The sequence below is a fragment of the Bufo bufo genome, chromosome 2, assembly GCF_905171765.1.
Source record: "Bufo bufo chromosome 2, aBufBuf1.1, whole genome shotgun sequence".
Lineage (NCBI taxonomy): Eukaryota > Metazoa > Chordata > Amphibia > Anura > Bufonidae > Bufo > Bufo bufo.
Genome location: NC_053390.1, coordinates 741,341,342 through 741,368,577, shown reverse-complemented (window position 1 = coordinate 741,368,577; position 27,236 = coordinate 741,341,342). Strand labels below are relative to the sequence as shown.

The window sequence follows — 27,236 nt, the reverse complement described above, 5'->3', positions numbered from 1 at the left end:
GACAACTTTTGCAAATTTGATTTAAAAAATAGTCAGACTAAAATAATTGGCTTAGGGGCGTACAGTTCTTAATATACTCTCTCTCTCTGTTCACTGACAGTATCGGCAGAAAAAGGTGACAGCCCAGCAGAGCCCACTTCACCTACTGCAGGTCGTGGTGTATTTTCAGCTTTAACTAATGTTGTACAGAACACGGTAAGTTGTTATGTCCTGGACCTTGCGACAGATAATTTTCCTTCAGTCCCCGTGTGTAGGATCATGTACGCTGATGATTCTCAGGGATAGGTGACATGTGTATGCAGTTTGCTTCTGTTGAGAGTCTTACAAGTGGTAGCCGCCATTGTAATAAAGCATAGGTGTGATCCTCTATTCCAGCTGACTAGTGAGTCTCGCATCTTATAAATTAATAGGGATCCCAAGTCAGGTTGGGATCCCTATTACTAAAAAAAACAAAAACTTATGGATAGGCCATCAATATTAGATTGATTCATGTCCAATCTTTAAAGCGGTTATCCTGCTTTGTAACATTGATGACCTAACCTCTGGATGGGCCAAAATATTAAATCGGGGGGCATTCTGTCTCTTGGCACCCCCACAAGTTGGCTGCTTGAAGGGCCGAGCACTTCAGCCTCTTCATTGTTCACATTGCTCTCTGCGATGTTCGTGCTCAGAACGCTGTATTTTTTTTTTTTTTAGCTTTATTTTTCCTTTTAGATCTTACGATAAAGAAAATAAATCAATAAAAAAAGGACAACACAATATAGAAAGTTCAACCTCCCTCCCCCCTATTCCCTCCCACCAACTGGGGGCTGTTCTGAGCATTGCAGCCTACAGTAGTTCCATACACTTGGATGGGGCAACGGTGCCCCGATCTCCTTCAAGGGTATTATAAGGGTACCTGCACACAAGTGCAGATTTCAAAACAGAAATTCTGCACACATTTTTGTGATGTTTCCTCACCAAATCTGCACCAAAAATCACGTGTCGCTTGCTATTTTTGTTGCAGATTAGATGAGGTTTTCCCACAGATCTCACCCTCCCATTGAATGGGGTGCACCAAAAATTGCACAAACAATTGACAAGTTTAAAATCCACATGGCAGGTCAATTTCCGCACATGTACATGAAATTTGTCTAATATAATACACTTTGCTAGTATTATATTGCACAATGTTTTTTCCACACGAGAATCCGCATGGAAAAAACATCCGTAATCTGCCCGTAGGTAGTTTAAAGGGGTTATCCCATCATAATGATCACTGTTAAATCTGTTAATGATTTGACAGTGATCATTTTTGTAAATATACTTTATTAACAAATTCCCACCGATTAGGAGAAAATTCATCCCGACTTACCTTATTGTTGTGACTCGGTCTCCCCTGGTTACGACCACCGCTCTTCCGCAAGATCCCGATGGTCGCGCTTGCCCAGAAGACTTCTTCTTTTCTCCCGGCCGGGCCACTCGCTGTCCTGAACGCGCACGCTGCCGCGCATGCGCGACGGTGACTTCTTCCCGGCCAGAATAGTACAGAGCTGCGAACGCGCACGCCGGCTCTGTACTATACTGGCCAGAAATAAGTCACATTGCGCATGCGCGGCAGCGTGCGCGTTCAGTCCAGCGCGCGGCCCGGCCGGGAGAAGACTTTAATCAAGATGAAGCCCGCCCCCAGCCAGAATCCAGGAAGTGAACGCGCGGTGGCAGCAGGTAAGTATGAAACTGCTAAGTGGGATAACCCCTTTAAGTATCGGAGAAATGGAGATCCAATCACTATAAACATATCGTAGTAAATTAATCAGCAAAATAGGCGATTAATGGTTGCTGTCAGTAGTGGCGTATTGCAGCAACCTATGACGCAGTCATTTAGGCAGGACAAAACAAGCAAGCGACATTACCATGTATCCCTAGCCTAACTACAGGTAATCTGCTATGAATACAATTAGTGTCATATGTAGTACTGAAGATGTGTAAATACAGTAAATCCCTGCCATGGAAATTCCCTGAGGTCCTTAGGTACCTTTCACACTTGCGGCAGAGGATTCCGGCAGGCAGTTCCGTCGCCGGAACTGCCTGCCGGATCCAGCAATCCGGATGAAAACAGATGCATTTGTCAGACGGATCCGGATGCGGATCCATCTGACAAATGCAATGCAATACCGGATCCGTCTTTCCGGTTGTCATCCGGAAAAACGGATCCTGTATTTATCTTTTTAACATTTTTAGAGGTCTGCGCATGCACAGACCGCAAAACCAGATCCGTTTTTTCCGGAACACTTGGGGCCGGATCTGGCATTAATGCATTTCAATGGAAAATAATGCCAGATCCAGCATTCCAGCAAGTTGCGGTATTTTCTCCGGCCAAAAAGCTTAAGAGGGAATGAAATGATGCATCCTGAACGGAATGCTCTCCATCCAGAATGCATTAGGATAAAACTGATCAATTTTTTTCCGGTATTCAGCCCCTGTGACGGAACTCAATACCGAAAAATAAAAACGCTAGTGTGAAAGTACCCTTAATTATCTTATTATTTTAGTTATTTAGTTGTATTCCTTTTTTTTATTATTTATTTTTTTATTGCTGTATGTGACAGTCCAGTTACCCTTAGTTGTTCCCATATTCTGTAGGGTAAATCTGTTTTAAGTGGCGGCCTCGATGCCCTGGAGTTTATTGGAAAAAAGACAATGAATGTACTGGCCGAAAGTGACCCAGGATTTAAGAAAACTAAGACTCTTATGCAGAAGACGGCATCTTTATCTCAGGTAATGACACAAGAGCTTCAGAAAACACATCATGAGGCTTTGTAATGTACAGTGGATATAAAAAGTCTACACACCCCTGCTAAAATGTCAGGTTTCTGTGCTGTAAAAAAATGAGACAAAGATAAATCATTTCAGAACTTTTTCCACCTTTTAATGTGACCTATAAACTGTACAACTCAATTGAAAAACAAACGGAAATCTTTTATGTGGAGGGAAGAAAACAAAAAAACTAAAATAATGTGGTTGCATAAGTGTTCACACCCTCTTATAACTTGGGATGCAGCTGTGTTCAGAATTAAGCAATCACTTTCAAAATCATGTTAAATAGGAGTCAGCATACACCTGCCATCATTTAAAGTGCCTCTGATAACCCCAAATAAAGTTCTGCTGCTCTAGTTGGTCTTTCCTAAAAATTTTCTTAGTCGCATTCCACAGCAAAAGCCAATGGTCTCATTGTTAAAAGGTATCAGTCAGGAGAAGGGCACAAAAGAATTTCCAAGGCATTAGATATACCATGGAACATCAAGTGGAGACAGTCATCATCAAGTGGAGAAAATATGGCACAACAGTGACATTACCAAGAACTGGACGTCCCTCCAAAATTGATGAAAAGACGAGAAGAAAACTGGTCTGGGAGGCTACCAAGAGGCCTACAGCAACATTAAAGGAGCTGCAGGAATATCTGGCAAGTACTGGCTGTGTGGTACATGTGACAACAATCTCCCGTATTCTTCATATGTCTGGGCTATGGGGTAGAGTGGCAAGACGAAAGCCTTTTCTTACGAAGAAAAACATCCAAGCCAGGCTACATTTTGCAAAAACACATCTGAAGTCTCCCAAAAGCATGTGGGAAAAGGTGTTATGGTCTGATGAAACCAAGGTTGAACTTTTTGGCCATAATTCCAAAAGATATGTTTGGTGCAAAAACAACACTGCACATCACCACAAGAACACCATACCTACAGTGAAGCATGGTGGTGGCAGCATCATGCCAAGGGGCTGTTTTTCTTCAGCTGGAACTAGGGCCTAAGTTAAGCTAGAGGGAATTATGAACAGTTCCAAATACCAGTCAATATTGGCACAAAACCATCAGGCTTCTGCCAGAAAGCTGAACATGAAGAGGAACTTCATCTTTCAGCATGACAACGACCCAAAGCATACATCCAAATCAACAAAGGAATGGTTTCCCCAGAAGAATATACAAGTTTTGGAATGGCCCAGCCAGAGCCTAGACCTGCATCTGATTGAAAATCTGTGGGGTGATCTGAGAAGGGCTGTGCCCAGGAGATGCCCTCGCAATCTGACAGATTTGGAGTGTTTTTGCAAAGAAGATTGGGCAAATCTTGCCAAGTCAAAATGTGCCATGCTGATAGACTCATAGCCAAAAAGACTGAATGCTGTAATAACATCAAAGGGTGCTTCAACAAAGTATTAGTTTAAGGGTGTGCACACTTATGCAACCACATTATTTTAGTTTTTTTGTTTTCTTCCCTCCACCTAAAAGATTTCAGTTTGTTTTTCAATTGAGTTGTACAGTTTATAGGTCACATTAAAGGTGGAAAAATTCTGAAATGATTTATCTTTGTCTCATTTTTTTACATCACAGAAACCTGACATTTTAACAGGGGTGTGTAGACTTTTTATATCCACTGTATATGCTTTGGACAAGCCCTTACCATATGTCTTATTAGGTTGTGGTGAGCTTGCTGATAATGATTCCCTATCCAGGACCCTTCTATTAGCTAGAGCTAAAGCCAGTCATGAACATTAGTTCTAGGTTGGTCAAACCTGCCAATTTTTGGTAAGTTCAGCTAACCATCTAATGTGTATGGTGTCCTTCTAGCTCTTCCCCATATGTAAGGGCTGGAGGAGATCACTGTCTGCCAACAGTTATGGCAGGAAGTGCCTTGGACTACCAAATGCACAGTAGACATCAGGTAGTCTGGGAAGTGATGTGGCCATCTTAGATAACAGAAGAGGAGAATAGTCGGATCTGCAGCTGAAAAGGAGGGCACCATGCAAGTGTTCTGTTCGTTCCCCAGTTAATGGAGGGTCACTTTAATAAAGAATAGATGATTACTTACCCGACAGATCTAGGGCTGCCACTCCATTTTTTCCAGTTGCATAAGTAATGTCACGTCAACACGTGACTTCTGCAGCCAGTCACTAGCCTCTTTGGGTGCACCACTGAGGCCAGTGACTGAATGCAGCAGTCAAGGATTGTTGATGTGACATCACCGCCTGGTAAAGAGAGCTCGGCCAGGTGAACCAGAGAGTCAGCATGGGATCTGTCAGGTAAGTACTACAAATTCTTTATTGAAGGGAGATCCCAAAGGTTGTCCAGTTCTTTCTTTAAACTGGACAACCCCTTTAAGAGTTTCATCCTTTTGGTTCTGCAGAATCAATATATATTGGAGCCTATTAATTTGAATGGAAGATGTGCAATAATGACTTGCGGAGTGGTCCCCACAGTCATGTTAATTGACATTAGGGATGCTAGATCCCCTGTGATCAGTTTCCCTCCCGGGTACCCACATTGTGAAGGGCTCTCCAAACTTGGTAATTAAGCATGCATCAGAATCTTTAAATGGGTTTTCCAGGAATATAACATTTATGGCCTGCCAGTAGCAATGTATGATTGGTGGGGATTTGACTCCTATAACCCCACAATTAGCCCCTGGACTGCTGCATACCCTTTACACCTTTTGTGGCTGTGCCTGGAAATGCATCTCAGTCCCATTCCCTTGCTTTCAGCTTCAGAACCAGGTGCAGGCACTATGATATGTGTGGCCCTGTGTCTGGTAAACACTCTTTGAAACACTGCTGCTCATTAATTCAGTGGGACTGCCATGCTGTTGTTTTCTTATCCTGACTATAGGCCCTCAATATTATAATCCTAGAAAAGCCCTTTGAATAGAAATATTTTACTCTACAGTGCATCTGGAAAGTTTTCAGAACCTTCCACTGCTTTCACATTTTGTTATGTTGCGGCCCCTGCTAATGTCCCCATCATTCTGCACTCAATATCCCATAATGAAAAAGTGAAAACAGAATGTCAGAAATCTGCTTATTTATTGAAAAGGAAATTCTTATTCAGACCCTTTACTCAGGACTTGCTCACCTTTAGCAGCGATTACAGCTTTCAGTCTTCTTGGGTATGATGTCACAAGATTTGCAAACTTGGATTTGGGGATTTTCAGCCATTCTTCTCTGCAGGTCCTCTCATGCTCTGTCAGGTTGGATGGGGACCATAGGTGGACAGACATTTTCAGGTCTCTCCAGACCTGTTCTATTGGGACTTGACCCAAGCCACTCTTGTGTTGTCTTGGTTGTCTGCCTATCTAAGTCCTCTTTCACACGAGCGTCACGTTTTGGCTCCGGAGGCGTCCCGGTTGCAATGCGGCAAACCCGCGCGAGTAGGTACCCAATTGCAGTCAGTTTTGACTGCGATTGCGTTCCGTTGTTCAGTTTTTATCGCGCGGGTGCAATGTGTTTTGCACGCGCATGATAAAAAACTGAATGTGGTACCCAGACCCGAACTTCTTCACAGAAGTTCAGGTTTGGGTTCAAGGTTGTGTAGATTGTATTATTTTCCCTTATAACATGGTTATAAGGGTGCACTTTTTGTGAGACAAGGTAACAAGAAATAGCTTTTTTGGCACCGTTTAGTTTTTTATTTATTTACAACATTTATCTGACAGGTTAGATCATGTGGTATTTTTATAGAGCAGGTTGTCACGGACGCGGCGATACCTAATATGTATACAATTCTTTTATTTATGTAAGTTTTACACAATGATTTCATTTTTGAAAACTAAAAAAATCATGTTTTAGTGTCTCCATAGTCTGAGAGCCATAGTTTTTTCAGTTTTTGGCCGATTATCTTAGGTAGGGGTCTAATTTTTTGTGGGATGAGATGACGGTTTGATTGGCACTATTTTGATCGCTTGCTATTACACATTTTGTGACGTAAGATGACAAAAAATGGCTTTTTTTACACCGTTTTTATTTTTATTTTTTTACGGTGTTCACATGAGGGGTTAGGTCATGTGATATTTTTATAGAGCCGGTCGATACGGACGCGGCGATACCTAATATGTATACTTTTTTTTATTTATGTAAGTTTTACACAATGATTTAATTTTTGGAAAAAAAAAATCATGTTTTAGTGTTTCCATAGTCTAAGAGCCATAGTTTTTTCAGTTTTTGGGCGATTATCTTGGGTAGGGTATAATTTTTGCGGGATGAGATGACTGTTTGTTTGATTGGCGCTATTTTGGGGTGCATATGACTTTTTGATCGCTTGCTATTACACTTTTTGTGATGTAAGGTGACAAAAGATTGTTTATTTAGCACAGTTTTTATTTTTTATGGTGTTCATCTGAGGGGTTAGGTCATGTGATATTATTATAGAGCTGGTCGATACGGACGCGGCGATACCTAATATGTATACTTTTTTTAATTTATGTAAGTTTTACACAATAATAATTTTTGAAACAAAAAAAAAAATCATGTTATAGTGTCTCCATAGTCTGAGACCATAGTTTTTTTTTATTTTTTGAGCCATTCTTTCATGTAGGGGCTCATTTTTGGCGGGATGAGGTGACGGTTTTATTTTTTATTTTTATGGCGTTCACTGTGCGGGAAAAGTAACATGACCGTTTTATAGATCAGGTCGTTACGGACGCGGCGATACTTAATATGTGTAGTGTATTTTTTTTTATTTTTTTTTTATTCAGTGATAAATAAATGTGTTTTTTTTTATCTTTACTTTTTTCACTTTTTATTTTATTTTTTGGACCCAGACCCACTTGGTTCTTGAAGATCCAGTGGGTCTGATGTGTGTATAATACACTACAGTACACTATATAGTGTATTGTACTGTATTTTACTTACACTTTGTCTGAACAGATCTATGCCTTTAGCACAGATCTGTTCAGCACCATGGACAGCAGGATGCCATGGGAACCTTCCCCGTCTGCCACAACTGAGCAGACTGGGAAGGGGAAGGAGGGGGGCTCCCTCCCTCTGCTGTGACCCCATCCTGTCTGGGGGCTGCAAAGGCACAGCAGCCCCCCGAGGGGAGGGAGGGAGCCTGACTGTTTACCTTTTCCATACAGCGGTCCGTACGGACCGCGGTGTGGAAAGGGTTAAACGGCTGACATCACAGCACAGATGTCAGCCGTTTATACCAGAGTGTCAGCAATGTGCTGACACTCTGGTTTACCCACTGGACACCATTGAATATTCAAGAGGAGGCGGACGGGGGATCGCGATCCTGCCTGCCGCACCTCACGCCTCCCGCACCGCCTGCAACCCCCTTCCCCCCCCTGCACCACCCGCCGGCATAAAATCATTCAGGGGTGCAGGGGGGGGGGGGGTGAAAAAATCTTTATTTTGGGCAGAAACTGCAGAGAGCGCTGCAAACCGCAGGTCTGAATTGACAGCAGGTCTGAGTTTGCTGCAATCGCCGATACGGGGGGGGTCACATGACCCCCCCGGCGTTGTGACAGGATGCCCGCTGATTTCAGCGGGCATCCTGTTCCGATTAACCCCCGCCGCAATCGCGTTTTAAACCCATGACGTACTGGTACGTCATGTGTCCTTAAAGGGAACCTGTCATGTGGATATTTGATTATAATCTAAGTAATTATATACAATCATTAACTACTAAAAAGTACTTAGATGTATTCACCTACTGGTGTGACAGATGGTTACCTCATAATATACACACAAAGATGCCGCATGCTAATGAGCTGATTTGAGTCCAGCATGATGTCATTGAGTCCAGCGTATATTTAATTCAGAGCTATAGCCACTCCCCTGCCCACCTGCTGCTGATTCATATGGAAATTCAGCAGCAGGTGGGCGGGGAGAGTCAGCTCATAAATATTCATGACTCATCATTATCAGCTGGAGCTTTTCAATACAAGATGTTGGCAGATTGACTGGGTCAATTAACGAAAGTAACCCAGCATTTTGTTAAGAGAATCAGTCACTTATTTATGTTGCCCTTAGTTAGGACACCATAAAACTGGTGACAGGTTCCCTTTAAGGACTCGGGAAACATGCCGTACCGGTACGTCATGTGTCCTTAAGGGGTTAAAGCCCAGATTGCAGGGATACTGCACTGATGGTTGACTTCTGAAAGTGTCTCCCATTTGCACACAGGATGTTGGAAGATCTGCCAGAGTAACCATTTGGGTTCTTGATCACTTCTCTTACCAAGGCCCTTCTCCCCTGATTACTTAGCTTGGTGGAGCAGCCAGCTCTAGGAAGAATCCTGGTTGTTCCAAACTTCTTCCTTTTAGGAATTATGGAGGCCACTGTGCTCTTCGGAACTTTCAGTGCAGCAGAATTTTTTATCTTGACTTGACGCAAGGAGGCTGCTGCCCCATTGACTTCAAGCATGACTAGTTTGACTAGAGAAGCGCGCCGGCAGGGGATAAAAGAACGTTGTCTGAGCTTTAGCCGCCTCGGCCTTCAGGTCGAAAATTATCGTCGTAAACAGGCTGCTGGCTACTGTCAGGTACTGCTGGCGGCTTGGGATGGTTTTTGGAGGTGACAGGTTCCCTTTAAAACTTTACTTTTATTTAATTCACATAGTAAAATGACAAAAGGTGAAAAAAAGGGTTAAAACTCTCAGTAGTGACACAGACTATTGTCAGTTAGCTTAGATGCTACTCATCTCTTATGTCAGCTAAGTGTAGCAAATCCAATTACTGTAGCATCGGCAGCTTCACGCTGCCACCGGCGCTGCTACCCCTATGGTGTCATAATTGCCTACAATCTATCTCTCCTCTAAGTATATAAGCCGTCTGTTTCTCTAACTGTGCTAAAAATTACTCCAAACTCTGCAGAATACCTTTCAAGTGTCATAGCAAAGGGTCTGAATACTTGCAAAATTTTAGTTTGTCCTTTCTAAAATTCTGTTTTCACTTTCTCATTATAGGCTACTGAGTGCATAATGATGGGGGACAACTTGATTTTATTTTAATTTAGCACAAGGTGACGGAATCTGAAGATTTTCCAAATGCACTGTATATTCACAAATAGTGTATCGCAAGACTTGAAAACGCAATTCTTGCAAGTGATGATCTACTGTTGTGCATTATAAGCGGAGATGGCACTTGTGAGTGCGGTATCCTAAGTGAACACTGATAATACAGTACAGTGTGTGTGGAAGTTAACAAACTTGTGTTGTCATTGCAGATGCTGAGGGAAGCTAAAGAAAAAGAGAAGCGGAGGCTTGCCGAGCAAGTGTCAGATGAGAGGACAGCGCACTTTGGTCTGTTATTTGATGAGTACCAGGGACTGTCCCATCTGGAAGCTTTGGAAATACTCTCCAACGAAAGTGAGACAAAGGTAATATACAAAGGAGATTGGACTTTTTATTGTGGACATTATACAATTTCATATCTGAAGGTCACCAATCTTCACTGCAGGTCCAATCTTATTTATCATCTCTGGAAGGTGAAACATTGGAAACATTAAAAGCAGATCTTATTGCAATCAAGGATATATTTCTTCAGAAGGATTTTGTCAATGAAGAGGAAATCAATGCTAAAGGTAGCCTTACGTTCAGTTGTCTAGTTTTGCTGTAAACTGTTCCACTAAAATATTAAAGAAGTTATGTGACATCTGCGTTTTTGTTGGATCCGTCATGCATCAGCAAAAACGCTTCTGTCATGATAATACACCCGTCTGCATCCGTTATGAACGGATCTGGTTGTATCATCTCTAAAATGGCCAAGACGGATCCGTCTCTCAAACTATTGTAAGTCAATAGGGGACGGATCCGTTTTCTTTTGTGTCAGACAAAATGCATCTGGCACCATTGACTTACATTGTGAGTCACGACGGATCCGTCTTGATCAGTTTCTCAGGACGCACTCAGCTTCCAGCGCTTTTTGTGTGCGTCATGGGAACGCAATGAAACGGAACAGAATGCATTCTGGTGCACTCCGTTCCCTTCAGTTCCGTTTTTTTTCATCATTAATTACAATAGTGAATTTCCTCTATTAATCTGTACAGGTGAAGAGATTGAAGAGTTTACGAGGATGCTCACTGAATTACTGTTTGAACTGCATGTTGCTGCTACCCCAGACAAGCTCAATAAGGTATTACCTACACTCCAAGGTTTAAAGCTCCAGACATCATATAGTACATGATATAACCAGCCCTGTACCTCACATGGATCCAGAGATCTCCCCATTCATTGCTGCAATTGCTCTGCCAGACTTATTTCAAGCTGGACGCTTATAGGGCGTGTCCTTTCTCAGGGGTCATGTCCTTTGTCCTGCAGCTAGTTGTAGTCGAAGGAGAGAACTGAGCATCTGCCTCCATCTCAGTGAGCAGGACAGAGCGATTAGAAAAAGAGCAAACAGCAGGTGGCGCTATACAAATAGATTTCATTAAATAACTTAGTGGCTATATTAACTTAACCACCTCCGGACCGCCTAACGCAGGATCGCGTTCCGGAGGTGGCAGCGCTGCGCACAGTCACGCATATACGCGTCATCTCGCGAGACGCGAGATTTCCTGTGAACGCGCGCACACAGGCGCGCGCGCTCACAGGAACGGAAGGTAAGAGAGTTGATCTCCAGCCTGCCAGCGGCGATCGTTCGCTGGCAGGCTGGAGATGTGTTTTTTTTAACCCCTAACAGGTATATTAGACGCTGTTTTGATAACAGCGTCTAATATACCTGCTACCTGGTCCTCTGGTGGTCCCATTTGTTTGGATCGACCACCAGAGGACACAGGTAGCTCAGTAAAGTAGCACCAAGCACCACTACACTACACTACACCCCCCCCCCCCATCACTTATTAACCCCTTATTAGCCCCTGATCACCCCTAATCACCCCTGATCACCCCATATAGACTCCCTGATCACCCCCCTGTCATTGATTACCCCCCTGTCATTGATCAACCCCCTGTAAAGCTCCATTCAGACGTCCGCATGATTTTTACGGATCCACTGATAGATGGATCGGATCCGCAAAACGCATCCGGACGTCTGAATGAAGCCTTACAGGGGCATGATCAATGACTGTGGTGATCACCCCATATAGACTCCCTGATCACCCCCCTGTCATTGATTACCCCCCTGTCATTGATTACCCCCCTGTAAAGCTCCATTCAGATGTCCGCATGATTTTTACGGATGCACTGATACATGGATCGGATCCGCAAAACGCATCCGGTCGTCTGAATGAAGCCTTACAGGGGCATGATCAATGACTGTGGTGATCACCCCCCTGTCATTGATCACCCCCCTGTAAAGCTCCATTCAGATGTCCGCATGATTTTTACGGATGCACTGATAGATGGATCGGATCCGCAAAACGCATCCGGACGTCTGAATGAAGCCTTACAGGGGCATGATCAATGACTGTGGTGATCACCCCATATAGACTCCCTGATCACCCCCCTGTCATTGATTACCCCCCTGTCATTGATTACCCCCCTGTAAAGCTCCATTCAGATGTCCGCATGATTTTTACGGATGCACTGATAGATGGATCGGATCCGCAAAACGCATCCGGACGTCTGAATGAAGCCTTACAGGGGCATGATCAATGACTGTGGTTATCACCCCATATAGACTCCCTGATCACCCCCCTGTAAAGCTCCATTCAGATGTCCGCATGATTTTTACGGATGCACTGATACATGGATCGGATCCGCAAAACGCATCCGGTCGTCTGAATGAAGCCTTACAGGGGCATGATCAATGACTGTGGTGATCACCCCCCTGTCATTGATTACCCCCCTGTAAAGCTCCATTCAGATGTCCGCATGATTTTTACGGATGCACTGATAGATGGATCCGATCCGCAAAACGCATCCGGACGTCTGAATGAAGCCTTACAGGGGCATGATCAATGACTGTGGTGATCACCCCATATAGACTCCCTGATCACCCCCCTGTCATTGATCACCCCCCTGTCATTGATTACCCCCCTGTAAAGCTCCATTCAGATGTCCGCATGATTTTTACGGATGCACTGATAGATGGATCGGATCCGCAAAACGCATCCGGACGTCTGAATGAAGCCTTACAGGGGCATGATCAATGACTGTGGTGATCACCCCATATAGACTCCCTGATCACCCCCCTGTCATTGATCACCCCCCTGTCATTGATTACCCCCCTGTAAAGCTCCATTCAGATGTCCGCATGATTTTTACGGATGCACTGATAGATGGATCGGATCCGCAAAACGCATCCGGACGTCTGAATGAAGCCTTACACGGGCGTGATCAATGACTGTGGTTATCACCCCATATAGACTCCCTGATCACCCCCCTGTCATTGATCACCCCCCTGTCATTGATCACCCCCCCTGTCATTGATCACCCCCCCTGTCATTGATCACCCCTCTGTAAGGCTCCATTCAGATATTTTTTTGGCCCAAGTTAGCAGAATTTTTTTTTTTTTTTTCTTACAAAGTCTCATATTCCACTAACTTGTGTCAAAAAATAAAATCTCACATGAACTCACCATACCCCTCACGGAATCCAAATGCGTAAAATTTTTTAGACATTTATATTCCAGACTTCTTCTCACGCTTTAGGGCCCCTAGAATGCCAGGGCAGTATAAATACCCCACATGTGACCCCATTTCGGAAAGAAGACACCCCCAGGTATTCCGTGAGGGGCATATTGAGTCCATGAAAGATTGAAATTTTTGTCCCAAGTTAGCGGAACGGGAGACTTTGTGAGAAAAAAATTAAAAATATCAATTTCCGCTAACTTGTGCCAAAAAAAAAAAATTTCTATGAACTCGCCATGCCCCTCATTGAATACCTTGGGGTGTCTTCTTTCCAAAATGGGGTCACATGTGGGGTATTTATACTGCCCTGGCATTCTAGGGGCCCCAAAGCGTGAGAAGAAGTCTGGTATCCAAATGTCTAAAAATGCCCTCCTAAAAGGAATTTGGGCACCTTTGCGCATCTAGGCTGCAAAAAAGTGTCACACATCTGGTATCGCCGTACTCAGGAGAAGTTGGGGAATGTGTTTTGGGGTGTCATTTTACATATACCCATGCTGGGTGAGAGAAATATCTTGGTCAAATGCCAACTTTGTATAAAAAAATGGGAAAAGTTGTCTTTTGCCAAGATATTTCTCTCACCCAGCATGGGTATATGTAAAATGACACCCCAAAACACATTCCCCAACTTCTCCTGAATACGGCGATACCACATGTGTGACACTTTTTTGCAGCCTAGGTGGGCAAAGGGGCCCATATTCCAAAGAGCACCTTTAGGATTTCACAGGTCATTTACCTACTTACCACACATTAGGGCCCCTGGAAAATGCCAGGGCAGTATAACTACCCCACAAGTGACCCCATTTTGGAAAGAAGACACCCCAAGGTATTCCGTGAGGGGCATGGCGAGTTCCTAGAATTTTTTATTTTTTGTCACAAGTTAGTGGAAAATGCTTATTTTTTTTTTTTTTTTTTTTTCATACAAAGTCTCATATTCCACTAACTTGTGACAAAAAATAAAAACTTCCATGAACTCACTTTGCCCATCAGCGAATACCTTGGGGTCTCTTCTTTCCAAAATGGGGTCACTTGTGGGGTAGTTATACTGCCCTGGCATTCTAGGGGCCCAAATGTGTGGTAAGGAGTTTGAAATCAAATTCTGTAAAAAATGACCTGTGAAATCCGAAAGGTGCTCTTTTGAATATGGGCCCCTTTGCCCACCTCGGCTGCAAAAAAGTGTCACACATCTGGTATCTCCGTAATCGGGAGAAGTTGGGGAATGTGTTTTGGGGTGTCATTTTACATATACCCATGCTGGGTAAGAGAAATATCTTGGCAAAAGACAACTTTTCCCATTTTTTTATACAAAGTTGGCATTTGACCAAGATATTTATCTCACCCAGCATGGGTATATGTAAAAAGACACCCCAAAACACATTCCTCAACTTCTCCTGAATACAGAGATACCAGATGTGTGACACTTTTTTGCAGCCTAGGTGGGCAAAGGGGCCCACATTCCAAAGAGCACCTTTCGGATTTCACAGGTCATTTACCTACTTACCACACATTTGGGCCCCTAGAATGCCAGGGCAGTATAACTACCCCACAAGTGACCCCATTTTGGAAAGAAGAGACCCCAAGGTATTCGCTGATGGGCATAGTGAGTTCATGGAAGTTTTTATTTTTTGTCACAAGTTTGTGGAATATGAGACTTTGTATGAAAAAAAAAAAAAAAAAAAAAAATCATCATTTTCCACTAACTTGTGACAAAAAATAAAAAATTCTAGGAACTCGCCATGCCCCTCACGGAATACCTTGGGGTGTCTTCTTTCCAAAATGGGGTCACTTGTGGGGTAGTTATACTGCCCTGGTATTCTAGGGGCCCAAATGTGTGGTAAGGAGTTTGAAATCAAATTCAGGAAAAAATGAGGAGTGAAATCCGAAAGGTGCTCTTTGGAATATGGGCCCCTTTGCCCACCTAGGCTGCAAAAAAGTGTCACACATCTGGTATCCCCGTACTCAGGAGAAGTTGAGGAATGTGTTTTGGGGTGTCTTTTTACATATACCCATGCTGGGTGAGATAAATATCTTGGTCAAATGACAACTTTGTATAAAAAAATGGGAAAAGTTGTCTTTTGCCAAGATATTTCTCTCACCCAGCATGGGTATATATAAAATGACACCCCAAAACACATTCCCCACCTTCTCCTGAGTACGGAGATACCAGATGTGTGACACTTTTTTGCAGCCTAGGTGGGCAAAGGGGCCCATATTCCAAAGAGCACCTTTCGGATTTCACAGGTCATTTTTTACAGAATTTGATTTCAAACTCCTTACCACACATTTGGGCCCCTAGAATGCCAGGGCAGTATAACTACCCCACAAGTGACCCCATTTTGGAAAGAAGAGACCCCAAGGTATTCGCTGATGGGCATAGTGAGTTCATAGAAGTTTTTATTTTTTGTCACAAGTTAGTGGAATATGAGACTTTGTAAGGAAAAAAAAAAAAAAAAAAAAAATCATCATTTTCCGCTAACTTGTGACAAAAAATAAAAAGTTCTATGAACTCACTATGCCCATCAGCGAATACCTTAGGGTGTGTACTTTCAGAAATGGGGTCATTTGTGGGGTGTTTGTACTGTCTGGGCATTGTAGAACCTCAGGAAACATGACAGGTGCTCAGAAAGTCAGAGCTGCTTCAAAAAGCGGAAATTCACATTTTTGTACCATAGTTTGTAAACGCTATAACTTTTACCCAAACCATTTTTTTTTTACCCAAACATTTTTTTTTTATCAAAGACATGTAGAACTATAAATTTAGAGCAAAATTTCTATATGGATGTCGTTTTTTTTGCAAAATTTTACAACTGAAAGTGAAAAATGTCATTTTTTTGCAAAAAAAACGTTAAATTTCGATTAATAACAAAAAAAGTAAAAATGTCAGCAGCAATGAAATACCACCAAATGAAAGCTCTATTAGTGAGAAGAAAAGGAGGTAAAATTCATTTGGGTGGTAAGTTGCATGACCGAGCAATAAACGGTGAAAGTAGTGTAGGTCAGAAGTGTAAAAAGTGGCCTGGTCTTTCAGGGTGTTTAAGCACTGGGGGCTGAGGTGGTTAAGCAACTACAAAAGTATTCAGATCCAGGTGCTGGTTTGAAAACCTTAGAATATTTTTTGTGGGATAACCCCTTTAAGGGGACTTTCCATTGTACTGTACCATTTTGATGCAGGTTTTTTTTTTTTTTTTTTTTTTAGCAGTTTTTAAAGCCAAAATTATGGATGGCATAGACTTCAAAAACTGCATCAAAACAAGTGTGAAGGTGCCCTCATTATAATTTACATGCACTTATGTTACAGTGAGGCCATCCGGTGCCCCAGTGCCCCTAAATGTGATGAAATAATAAAAGAACAGATACTTCCCACTTAACCCCCCACCGTTTTCAGAGCTGCTTCCGGCTTCTGTTTACAGGCTGTATATGGCACGCGACCCTTGAGGTTGATTGGCTGCAGCGATCACGTGCCCTAGACAGCTGACGCCAGTGACTGGCTGTAGTGGTCACAAGTCGAATACAGCTTTGTGATGCTGCAGCCTGTAAACGGAAACATATTGATGGGACATGCCATAAATGGCAGGTGTGGTCACACTTCCGTGACCTTCTCCTGTCTCCAGAATAGAGCCTCTAATGTGAATGGAGCTCACACCGTGCTTTTTTGTTGCATACTGTACGGTTCATTCAGTCTGCTCTCAGCTATTTTCAGAAGTCCCCTAGCAGTGAATGGACAGTGGTCTCCATTTACTTTGGGGCCCTAATCTGGAGATAGGAGAGGGTCTGATATTTATGGCATATCCTACTGATATGCAATCAATGCCCCAGATGGGAATACCCCTTTAAAGTAACTTTTTCCTGGTTGCTTATTCCTTATAAGGCCTCATGCACAAAGAAAATACAGAGATGTACTACTCATTATGTGTTTACTGAAAGGGGTTTTACCATCACAGACAATGGGGACATATCGCTAGGATATACCCCCATTGTCTGAAAAATGTGGGTCCCACCTCTGGGACCCCACACCTACACGGAGAATGGAGAGGGGAAAGTAGTGGAGGGCACACTGCACATGTGCAGCCACCCTCCATTCATTTCTATGGAGCCGCCGAAAATAGCCAAGCGCTGGCTATTTCTGTCGGCCCCATAGAAATAAATGGGAGTGGGGTGCACTCATGCGCAGTGCACTCCCATTTACTTGTATGGGAGCAACACTTGGTGGTGGCCGGACACCGGGAAACCCGGCCACGACTCTCCCCACTCCGTTCTCGTTGTCCACCTCTCGGACCTGCACCTGTCAATCACATGAAAATTTAAAGTCAGGTCCAGTTACAAACTACAATGAAACCTCTTTGAGATGACCACCCAGACTTGCATTGGAAAGTGCTGAAAGAGGCGTTTTTTTTGGTTTTTTTTTATAAACGTTTCACTGCATATTGTTTAAAAAAAAAAAAAAGCTCTGTACTATATCATGTTCTGCAGGACATGTACTACGCATGCTGCAGAATGTTTTTGTAAATGATGATATCGTAATGGGTCAGTTCCTATCAGTAAGTGGTTGGCACAAAAGATGGACCTTACTACAAATCTGATCTGTCCGAAACTACTTCAGTACCATTCATCTGGTATAACATCTGGTTCTGATATTAGAAGGTGACCTGTTTAGCTGAGAGGCATCACACGGCGCACAAGTCACAGGGTTGACCACATGGTGCCTTTTGGCCAGTTACCCTGAGAGGTGATGTAGCTACCGCATTATGTAGATAGCAAGCGGTATGTGATAAAGATAAATCTATGATTTTTGCACATATAAGTATTTGGACAGGGTTTGAAAAGGGTTGTAATTGCAGTCTTTCCTATGCATCATATTTAGGCAATGAAGAAGGCTCATGACTGGTTGTCAGAAGAGCACCTGTACTCAGAAGAACAGCCAGAGAAGATGGCCATCAATGTTCAGGAGGTAGAAGAAGTTGTGAAGGATAGCCCAAGTGAGGCCAGCGAAGAAGGCAAAGCTGAGGTTAAGAAGGAGCTCAGCTCTGAAGTAAGTTTATCATGTACCTGTCTAATTTTCTTCAATGGAATATAAATATTCTAGTTTTATGAGAACTGTAGAGAGCCAAAATAAATCAATGGAACCCTGTGGTGATGGATGACACTGTATGGCATCCGATTAACGTACACATCATGTATCTACATCAAACGTGGGAGAAAAACATACAAAAACAACCTAACTTTACACCAATCTTGGGCTGGCCCTGCCCCTACCTCTAAGCCCCACTTCTTTTCTTAATACTTTGCAAAGTGGCAACAAGCACAGAAATTCTCAAACAATCATGTGCAAATGTGGCATGCGTCATAATTTGTGACATGAAATCTGGGCCAATGAGTTATTTTTGCAGAAGCCAAAAGTCAAAGTGCGCTGGTCATCTAATTTTGGTTCAGTAGAACCATGGGTGTCTATGTAACTGATGTTAAGATGCTTATTACAAAAAATGCAAAATATAAAAAGTAAGACCTGATTTGTCGAATAATATGAAAATGATACTGATTTCTTGCTCATTTCTTCCAGGATATATACATGAGATCTGTTGAAAATCTGGCAGAAATTACAGCACGCTGCATCGAGCAGCTACATAAGGTGGCGGAGCTCATACTACATGGACAAGATGTGGAAAAACCAGTGAAAGACCAAGCTATTGTCTTAGCCAAGTGAGTATGCAATGCTATACAACTGCTTATATTCATTTAGTATTGTTCCATTAATGCCATCTTGGGCACCCACATTCATGAAGGAGGTGCAGATGGAGCTTCGGTATACTAGACCATTGTTTACTATATCGATCAAAGGGATAAAAGCTAAGTACACCGACGTTATTATATATTATAAGATATATTCAATGTATTCAGCTCCTCAGATTTTGGAACCCTTAGGCTGGGTCTCCATTGGATGGCTGTAGCCTCGCTCATCCTTGAATTTGTGGGTTAATGGAGGTATTACCTTCAAATTCAACCAGCTATTGACCACATTGGGTTGGTGAAGTTGCGGTCGCCTCATGGATCTAGCCTTATTCCCTTTTATACTGCAGATTATAAATGAATTTGCCAAGGATGTCACCTGTTTGTTGTGTAGAGACATCTACAACTGTGGTCAAGAAACGATACGTGAGATTGTATTGATTTGCTTACAAATGCTTGTATGATAGCTGCATGAATTGCCGTCATGTAACACAAAGCATACCCATGGCTTCTGTGCAGCCCCAGGTCACCCCAAAAATATTTTTGGGAGGCTGAAATTGATCTGTTGTCCTGTTGCTTTGCTGCCTGGTGGAAATTAAAAAGCTACATTTTAAAAGATTACTGGTGCTTTGGTTATCTTTACATATTGAAGGAACAACAACCTCTACAGTCACTGTGTAGGCCCAGACTTACATGTGCCATGCTCAGTGAGGGGGTAGCTGAGCCTAGGTCCACCACATGAACAAGAGTATATTGCACTCCCCATGCTCTGGCGATGATACATTTCTTAGTTATTTTTTTTGGTATAAGGGTGGAGGGCTTACCTCACATGATTTTTCTTTTTTTGTTTTAATACTTTAGACTTACAATTGCTATGTGTAAAGAAGTATCCTCCCTGTCAACAAGCTTTTCTGAAACTTTAACCTCTGCTGGGGTAAGTATTCTGGTTGGTAATTATTCTATACTTTATTTTTCGCCCTATAAGATGCAGTGGCCCATAAGACGCACCTAGGTTTTAGAGGAGGACAATAAGAATTTTTTTTTTTTTTATTAGACCTCAGATCAGACCAGCAATCAGACCCCCAATGTTAATCAGACCTCAACTCACAGCCCCAATCAGACATCAGGCCCCAATGTTGATAAGACCCTCAATCAGATCTCAGATCAGACCCCAATTGGGGGGAAAATATGGTATAAATATATATATATACACTGCATAAAAAAATAAAGGGAACACAAAAATAACACATCCTAGATCTGAGTTAATTAAATATTCTTCTGAAATACTTTGTTCTTTACATAGTTGAATGTGCTAACAACAAAATCACACAAAAATAAAAAATGGATATCAAATTTTTCAACCCATGGAGGTCTGGATTTGGAGTCACACTCAAAATTAAAGTGGAAAAACACACTACAGGCTGATCCAACTTTGATGTAATGTCCTTAAAACACGTCAAAATGAGGCTCAGTAGTGTGTGTGTGGCCTCCACGTGCCTGTATGACCTCCCTACAACGCCTGTGCATGCTCCTGATGAGGTGGCGGACGGTCTCCTGAGGGATCTCCTCCTAGACCTGGACTAAAGCATCTGCCAACTCCTGGACAGTCTGTGGTGCAACGTGACGTTGGTGGATAGAGCAAGACATGATGTCCCAGATGTGCTCAATTGGATTCAGGTCTGGGAAACGGGCGGACCAGTCCATAGCATCAATGCCTTCGTCTTGCAGGAACTGCTGACACACTCCAGCCACATGAGGTCTAGCATTGTCTTGCATTAGGAGGAACCCAGGGCCAACCGCACCAGCATATGGTCTCACAAGGGGTCTGAGGATCTCATCTCGGTACCTAATGGCAGTCAGGCTACCTCTGGCGAGCACATGGAGGGCTGTGCGGCCCTCCAAAGAAATGCCACCCCACACCATTACTGACCCAATGCCAAATCGGTCATGCTGGAGGATGTTGCAGGCAGCAGAACGTTCTCCACGGCATCTCCAGACTCTGTCACGTCTGTCACATGTGCTCAGTGTGAACCTGCTTTCATCTGTGAAGAGCACAGGGCGCCAGTGGCGAATTTGCCAATCTTGGTGTTCTCTGGCAAATGCCAAACGTCCTGCATGGTGTTGGGCTGTAAGCACAACCCCCACCTGTGGACGTCGGGCCCTCATATCACCCTCATGGAGTCTGTTTCTGACCGTTTGAGCAGACACATGCACATTTGTGGCCTGCTGGAGGTCATTTTGCAGGGCTCTCGCAGTGCTCCTCCTGTTCCTCCTTGCACAAAGGTGGAGGTAGCGGTCCTGCTGCTGGGTTGTTGCCCTCCTACGGCCTCCTCCACGTCTCTTGATGTACTGGCCTGTCTCCTGGTAGCGCCTCCATGCTCTGGACACTACGCTGACAGACACAGCAAACCTTCTTGCCACAGCTCGCATTGATGTGCCATCCTGGATAAGCTGCACTACCTGAGCCACTTGTGTGGGTTGTAGACTCCGTCTCATGCTACCACTAGAGTGAAAGCACCGCCAGCATTCAAAAGTGACCAAAACATCAGCCAGGAAGCATAGGAACTGAGAAGTGGTCTGTGGTTACCACCTGCAGAACCACTCCTTTATTGGGGGTGTCTTGCTAATTTCCTAAAATTTCCCCCTGTTGTCTATCCCATTTGCACAACAGCATGTGAAATTGATTGTCACTCAGTGTTGCTTCCTAAGTGGACAGTTTGATTTCACAGAAGTGTGATTGACTTGGAGTTACACTGTGTTGTTTAAGTGTTCCCTTTATTTTTTTGAGCAGTGTATATATATATATATATATATATATATATAAGAGAGAAAGCAATCTCCTAATATATTACGACCACTTATTGCAGCACACAGTATATGTAGGTGTGCAAACATTTGACAAAGGGCAGGGAATGTGATGAAAACTCTACCTACCTGTACCTCTGGTGGTTTTGTTATCTTGACTTGCTGTACATGTACATGTGACTGCTGCAGCCAATCACTGTCTTCAGCGGTCTCATGCCATACATTGAGGCACAATTGCTGTCAGCAGTAAAATGGTCATGTACAGCAAGTCATTACTGCAGGTAAGTAAGCAGAGACCACCGGAGGAGTGTTGTTGGTGCAGCAAGGGATTGAACAGGCACCAAATTTTTGTATATCCCAGACAACCCCTTTAATATGTGTACGGTATTGCAGATACGTACTGGAAGCTAAAAAAATTATCTCTTCTTTACAGAGCAAGTTGAAGGCCGAAGTATTGAACCCGATGGTCAGCAGTATACAGCTGGAGGTAACATGCTCTACCTTTTTTCCAATACTAACCATTCTATAGACAAATGAAACCACAGTTTACAAGGGTTTTCCCGCTTTATCTGCTTTCCAGAAGATAAGTCCTTAAAGGGAATCTGTCACCAGGAAATTGACAGTTAAATCGGTTTTCATGAGTGATGATCAATCCTCAGGATAGATCCTCAATATCTGATTGCTGGAGGTCTGACTCCCAGCACCTCCACCCCATCAGTCTCCTTGCAGCTTACCAAGCACAGGCTGTACATTGTTTAGCGCTTGTGCTTGGTATCGCAGGTCAGCACTATTCACTTCAATGGGACTGAGCTGCACCTAGGTCATGTGATCGATGAACGTTATGTCACTGGCCTAGGGTAAGTTGAAAGGAGGCCACAGCGCTCACTGCAATGCCGCAGTCTCTTCAAGCCGCTGGGAGGACACAAGGCAGGAGTATTTTGGCAGGGTGCAAGGTAAGAGTGTGGATGCAGGTATGATGGCCGGCGTACGGTAATGGAGAGAGTTACCAGGTAGTAGTACTTCCAGCGATATCCAGCCACAGTTCAAAGCAAATCACAGTGCAGTTCTTTCTCAATAGCAATATATGGATAGCAGCTACGATGGGAGTTGTGGTATTCCTTCTCTCTCTCTCTCTTTCTAAAGTCTCTCTCTCTGCAGAACCTTAAGCATGCAATTAGGTTCTGGATATATGTTCTGTAATTCCCAGGCTAGAGGGGTGCAAAATTAAGATGTGGCTGGCCAAACAGTCTCAAAGTGGGAAAGGGTGCGTTAGCAATGTTCCCTCTCACTGTGGAAAAGTCTACATCAGCCTTAAAGAGAACCTGTCATTACAACATGCAGTGCAATCTGCAGGCAGCATGTTATAGAGCAGGAGGAGCTGAGCAGATTGATGTGTAGTTTTGTGGGAAAAGATTCAGTAAAACCTATAATTTATACATTTATATCTCTTCTTCTTTCACTTCCTGTGAATACCTATTGGTACAGGAAAGAGGTGTTACTCACAGCTTTATTTTGTGACCCAAAACTCATTTTGTCGCAGAGAATGTCATTTTGTAGAATTCTAGAAAATAAATTTTGTGTCACAAAACGCACTGGAAACAAATAGCACCCCATAGTTCACAGGAGGTAGAAAAAGCAGATATATCAATTACAGATTTTACTCAGTCTTTTGCTACAAAACTAGATATCAATCTGCTCAGCTCCTCCTGCTCTATAACATGGTGTTTTCAGATTGCATTGCATTTTGTGGTGACAAGACCTTTTTAAATGTGCACATGTAGGAGGAGCAAGCACATGTAGATCCTCTCTCTTTCTCAGCTAAGTGAGGTTATTTAGCAGATCGGACACGTCAATTTTGTGGTAAAAAAAGTCACAAGTCATGGCAACTGAAACTTTTTCTGCAACATTTCATGTTTCTCACCACTTTTCACAGTGGTCTATGTTTTCATAAATTTGGTGCGGGCACACACAGCCAGGAGTAAAACTGACACAAAACCTCAAATTGTAAATGACCCCCAAATTCTCTACTGATCAGGGGTGGAATCAGGTACATCTCCTAGCAACCTAAAGGGGCTGAGTCGAGGTTGTTAAATCTGGCCTATCCATACAATAATATTTAGTATGCAATTACAACAAATCAGAAAATTTCAATTAACCAAATAACAATATGAAAATGAACCCTTTCAGTTACTCTCTTCTGGGGTAGTTACACATTTCCCTTAAAGTTTGGTTGATGCTATCAGGGTCGCTCCCTTGTGAGTTTCAAATTTACACAACTTGTAACAAATTCATTAAAGTTGTTGTCTGGGTGTTTAATATTGATGACCTATCCTCAGTAGAGGTGTGACTCGCACCCCCAGCGATCAGTCCATTGAAGAGGCCGCAGCGCTCATGCGGCCTCTTCCTAGGCCAGTGACATGATGTTCATTGGTCACATGGCCTAGCCACAGCTTGGTCACATTCAAGTTAAAGGGCTTCTGTCACCCCCAAAACACTTTTTTTTTTTTGGGCTTGTTAAAATCCTTATTTAACGACTATTCCCTATATAGGGCTCTTACCTTTGTCTGTGGCTTCGCTTCCTTAAAAATCGATCTTTTAAAATATGCAAATCACTTCACTACCAGCAAGTAGGGCGTCTACTTGCTGGTAGCCGCTGCAAAAAAACGCCCCCTCCTCCTGTTGATTGACAGGGCCAGCGAGCGCTCTCCTCCTCCGGCTGGCCCTGTCAGCATTTCAAATCCCTCGCCTGTCTTCATTCGGCGCAGGCGCTCTGAGAGAAGGAGGTTCGCCTCCTCAGCACTCTCTGTGCGCCACCGCCGATGACTTCACCGAAAGAGAAGAAAAAAAAGTGTTTTGGGGGTGACAGAAGCCCTTTTAAGGGGGCTGAGCAGCAATAGCAATCACAGCTGCTATCCAGCGGATGGCGCTGTGCTTGGTAAACTGTGAGTAGGCCTTGGCAGTTCTTCAAGCTGATCAGTTGAGCGTCAGACCCCCACCGATCAGGTATTGATGACCAATCCTGAGGAAAGGTCATGAATGTTAGGCACCCAGAAAACCTCTTTTATTTGGCATGGAACATTTTGCCCAATTTAGAAACATCATGGCCATGTACTCCAGTATTTTGTACCGAAAAGTGATGCATTTCTTGAATAAATTGTAGATTTATGTACAATCTTTTACGCTTTTTCCTAATTTACATCTGTCATAGGAGACAAAACTGTTTGCACATTTTGCGTCAGTGGTAAGATAAAATATTAATAATTGTATTTCTTTATTCCACAGGGGAACAACAGCACGACCTACATCCAGGACGCTTTCCGGCTCCTTCTCCCTATTCTTCAGTTCTCCCACATTCAGGCTACCTCTTCTAAAGCATAGCAGCTTTTCTGTTCCAATCTGAGCTCATATGCAGCACAGCTAGATTATGGTATTTGGACGAAGCCCTATCAGTCCTGAGTTAGCGGACATTGTTATACCCAATCATTGGCCTTCTAAAGTGCAGGTCAGAAAAGTGAGCCCTGCCCTCTTGACTCTTTAGAAACTGGAAGAGTCCCTTTAGTCAGTAAGAGTTAAAAGAAGTCACATTTCTGCAGAATGGTGGAGTGGAGATACTGTAAGAAGTTCACTTTTCTTATTCCCTGACTGGCAGTTTGTAAAATTATTTAGTGGATGCAGATATGCAGATTGTCCCATTTCAAGAACTTATCCCCTGTCTACCGGATAGAGGATAAGTGCCTTATCTGTGGAGGTCTGACTGCTGGGGCCCCCGATCACGAGAATGGTAGCCTGTGCTCCGGTATCTCTTGGAGTGCCATAAAAATGAATGGAGCGGCATACACACACGTGTCTCAGTCGCTCTATTCAAACAGGGGAATGAAGGCCCCATTCTAGTGATCAAGGTTGGGAACCCAGCTGTTGGACCCGTGCCGATCAGACACTTATTTTTGTAATGGGACAACCCCTTTAAGCTTTGGGGTATTGAACAGATAACATAATCCCATGGGAAACTGACCAGCTGACAAGTTCCCTTTAACAAGCAGGTTTTAAGTGTACAAAGATACAGCTATGCTACCTGTCCACTGGGAACAGGTGCAGGGTCTGGCACATGCACATTTGCACAGTGTATAAAGTTTAACCCAATGGGGGAGATTTACTAATCAAAATGTGCCAGAATTCTGGTGCAATTTGTGGCATATATGCTTTACACCACATTTATTAGATGTTTTAGAGGTGTTTTTGGCTTGTCCAAAAACGGGACTGGGCTTATCAGGAACACAAGTGGCTTGTTCGAAAGGAGTGTAACTTAAAGGGTTTATCCCATGAATAATGTAAAAAAATCTGAGATCATATAGTCTATGCCAATGACTTTCTAACAAAGCTATAACCAGCCCTGTACCTCACATGGATCTAGAGACCTCCTCATTCATTCATTCCTCTGCAAAATTTATATTAAGCTGATAACTCAAGGGGAGTGTCTTTTCTGCTGCAGCTAAGGGGGCGTGTCCATGCTCTGCCAATCACAGCTCAGGAGGCAGTTAAAGGATGAAACTGAGCATGTGCAGCCATCTTAATGAGCCAGTCAAAGAAATAAGAAATTAAGTGGCGCTATACAGATACATTTTATTGAATAACTCAGTGGCTATACAAAATTTTTAATTACATGCAATTACAAAAGTGTTCAGATCCAGGTGCTGGTTTGAAAACTGTAGAATATTTTTTGTGGGACAACCCCTCTAAGATGACAGTGTGCACCAAAATTATGGTGCAAAGTGCAGCCAGTAACGAGTGGTATAACTTAGACTGGGCAGACTAAAGATGCACCAAATGTATCATCCAGGATCAGCCACTTAGATAAAGCTGGCAGGTCTTGGATTAGAAAATCTGCCCCAGTGTTTTAGAGTAGGTTTTCCAGAGTTAATAGTCTCTAATTATTTAAAGTTATTTTCTGCTTAAGAAGCTATTATAATGATTAACAGATTGCTATAAAAATAGGAACTGTGGTGTCATAGGAAAAGTCACAGAAATACAAAAAGGTTATTCATACCATTAAAGGGGTTCTCCAGAAATGAATTAAAATGGTCGCCAGAAACCTGTCCTAGTATGTGAGCAGGTCTGGTTGCCTCCACTTGTACAGCTGTCTAGTGGGGTGACTGGGCATGGCCTCACTACATACTGCACTGCTGTACAATAGATGGTAATGATGTGATCCATTCTATGATATGCCATCATGGCTGAGCAGCCTGATAGGAACAGTCACCAATATGTAGTATATGTCACATTCTAGGACAGGTTGCTGGCAGCCATTTTAAATCATTCTCGGAGAACCCCTTTTGGGGTATTCCAGCTTTTAGATATTGATAACCTCTACTCCACAAAGGTCATCATTATCAGATCAG

The 27,236-nt window shown here is 43.1% G+C and overlaps 1 protein-coding gene across 5 annotated transcripts in view; it reads left to right on the top strand.

Moving 5' to 3' along the window:
• FAM114A1 (family with sequence similarity 114 member A1) overlaps positions 1-26,409 on the top strand; it is a 39,211-nt gene extending 12,802 nt beyond the window's left edge. For all 5 annotated transcript variants that reach the window (XM_040418984.1, XM_040418982.1, XM_040418981.1 and 2 more), the window contains exons 5-14: positions 101-195; positions 2,623-2,757; positions 9,970-10,122; positions 10,203-10,326; positions 10,792-10,877; positions 18,173-18,340; positions 18,869-19,008; positions 19,897-19,969; positions 22,274-22,327; positions 25,123-26,409. In XM_040418984.1, coding sequence (XP_040274918.1) covers positions 101-195; positions 2,623-2,757; positions 9,970-10,122; positions 10,203-10,326; positions 10,792-10,877; positions 18,173-18,340; positions 18,869-19,008; positions 19,897-19,969; positions 22,274-22,327; positions 25,123-25,218 — 1,124 coding nt within the window. In that variant the 3' untranslated portion in view covers positions 25,219-26,409. The remainder of the gene's footprint in view (positions 1-100; positions 196-2,622; positions 2,758-9,969; positions 10,123-10,202; positions 10,327-10,791; positions 10,878-18,172; positions 18,341-18,868; positions 19,009-19,896; positions 19,970-22,273; positions 22,328-25,122) is intronic.
• Positions 26,410-27,236: the final 827 nt, after the last annotated feature.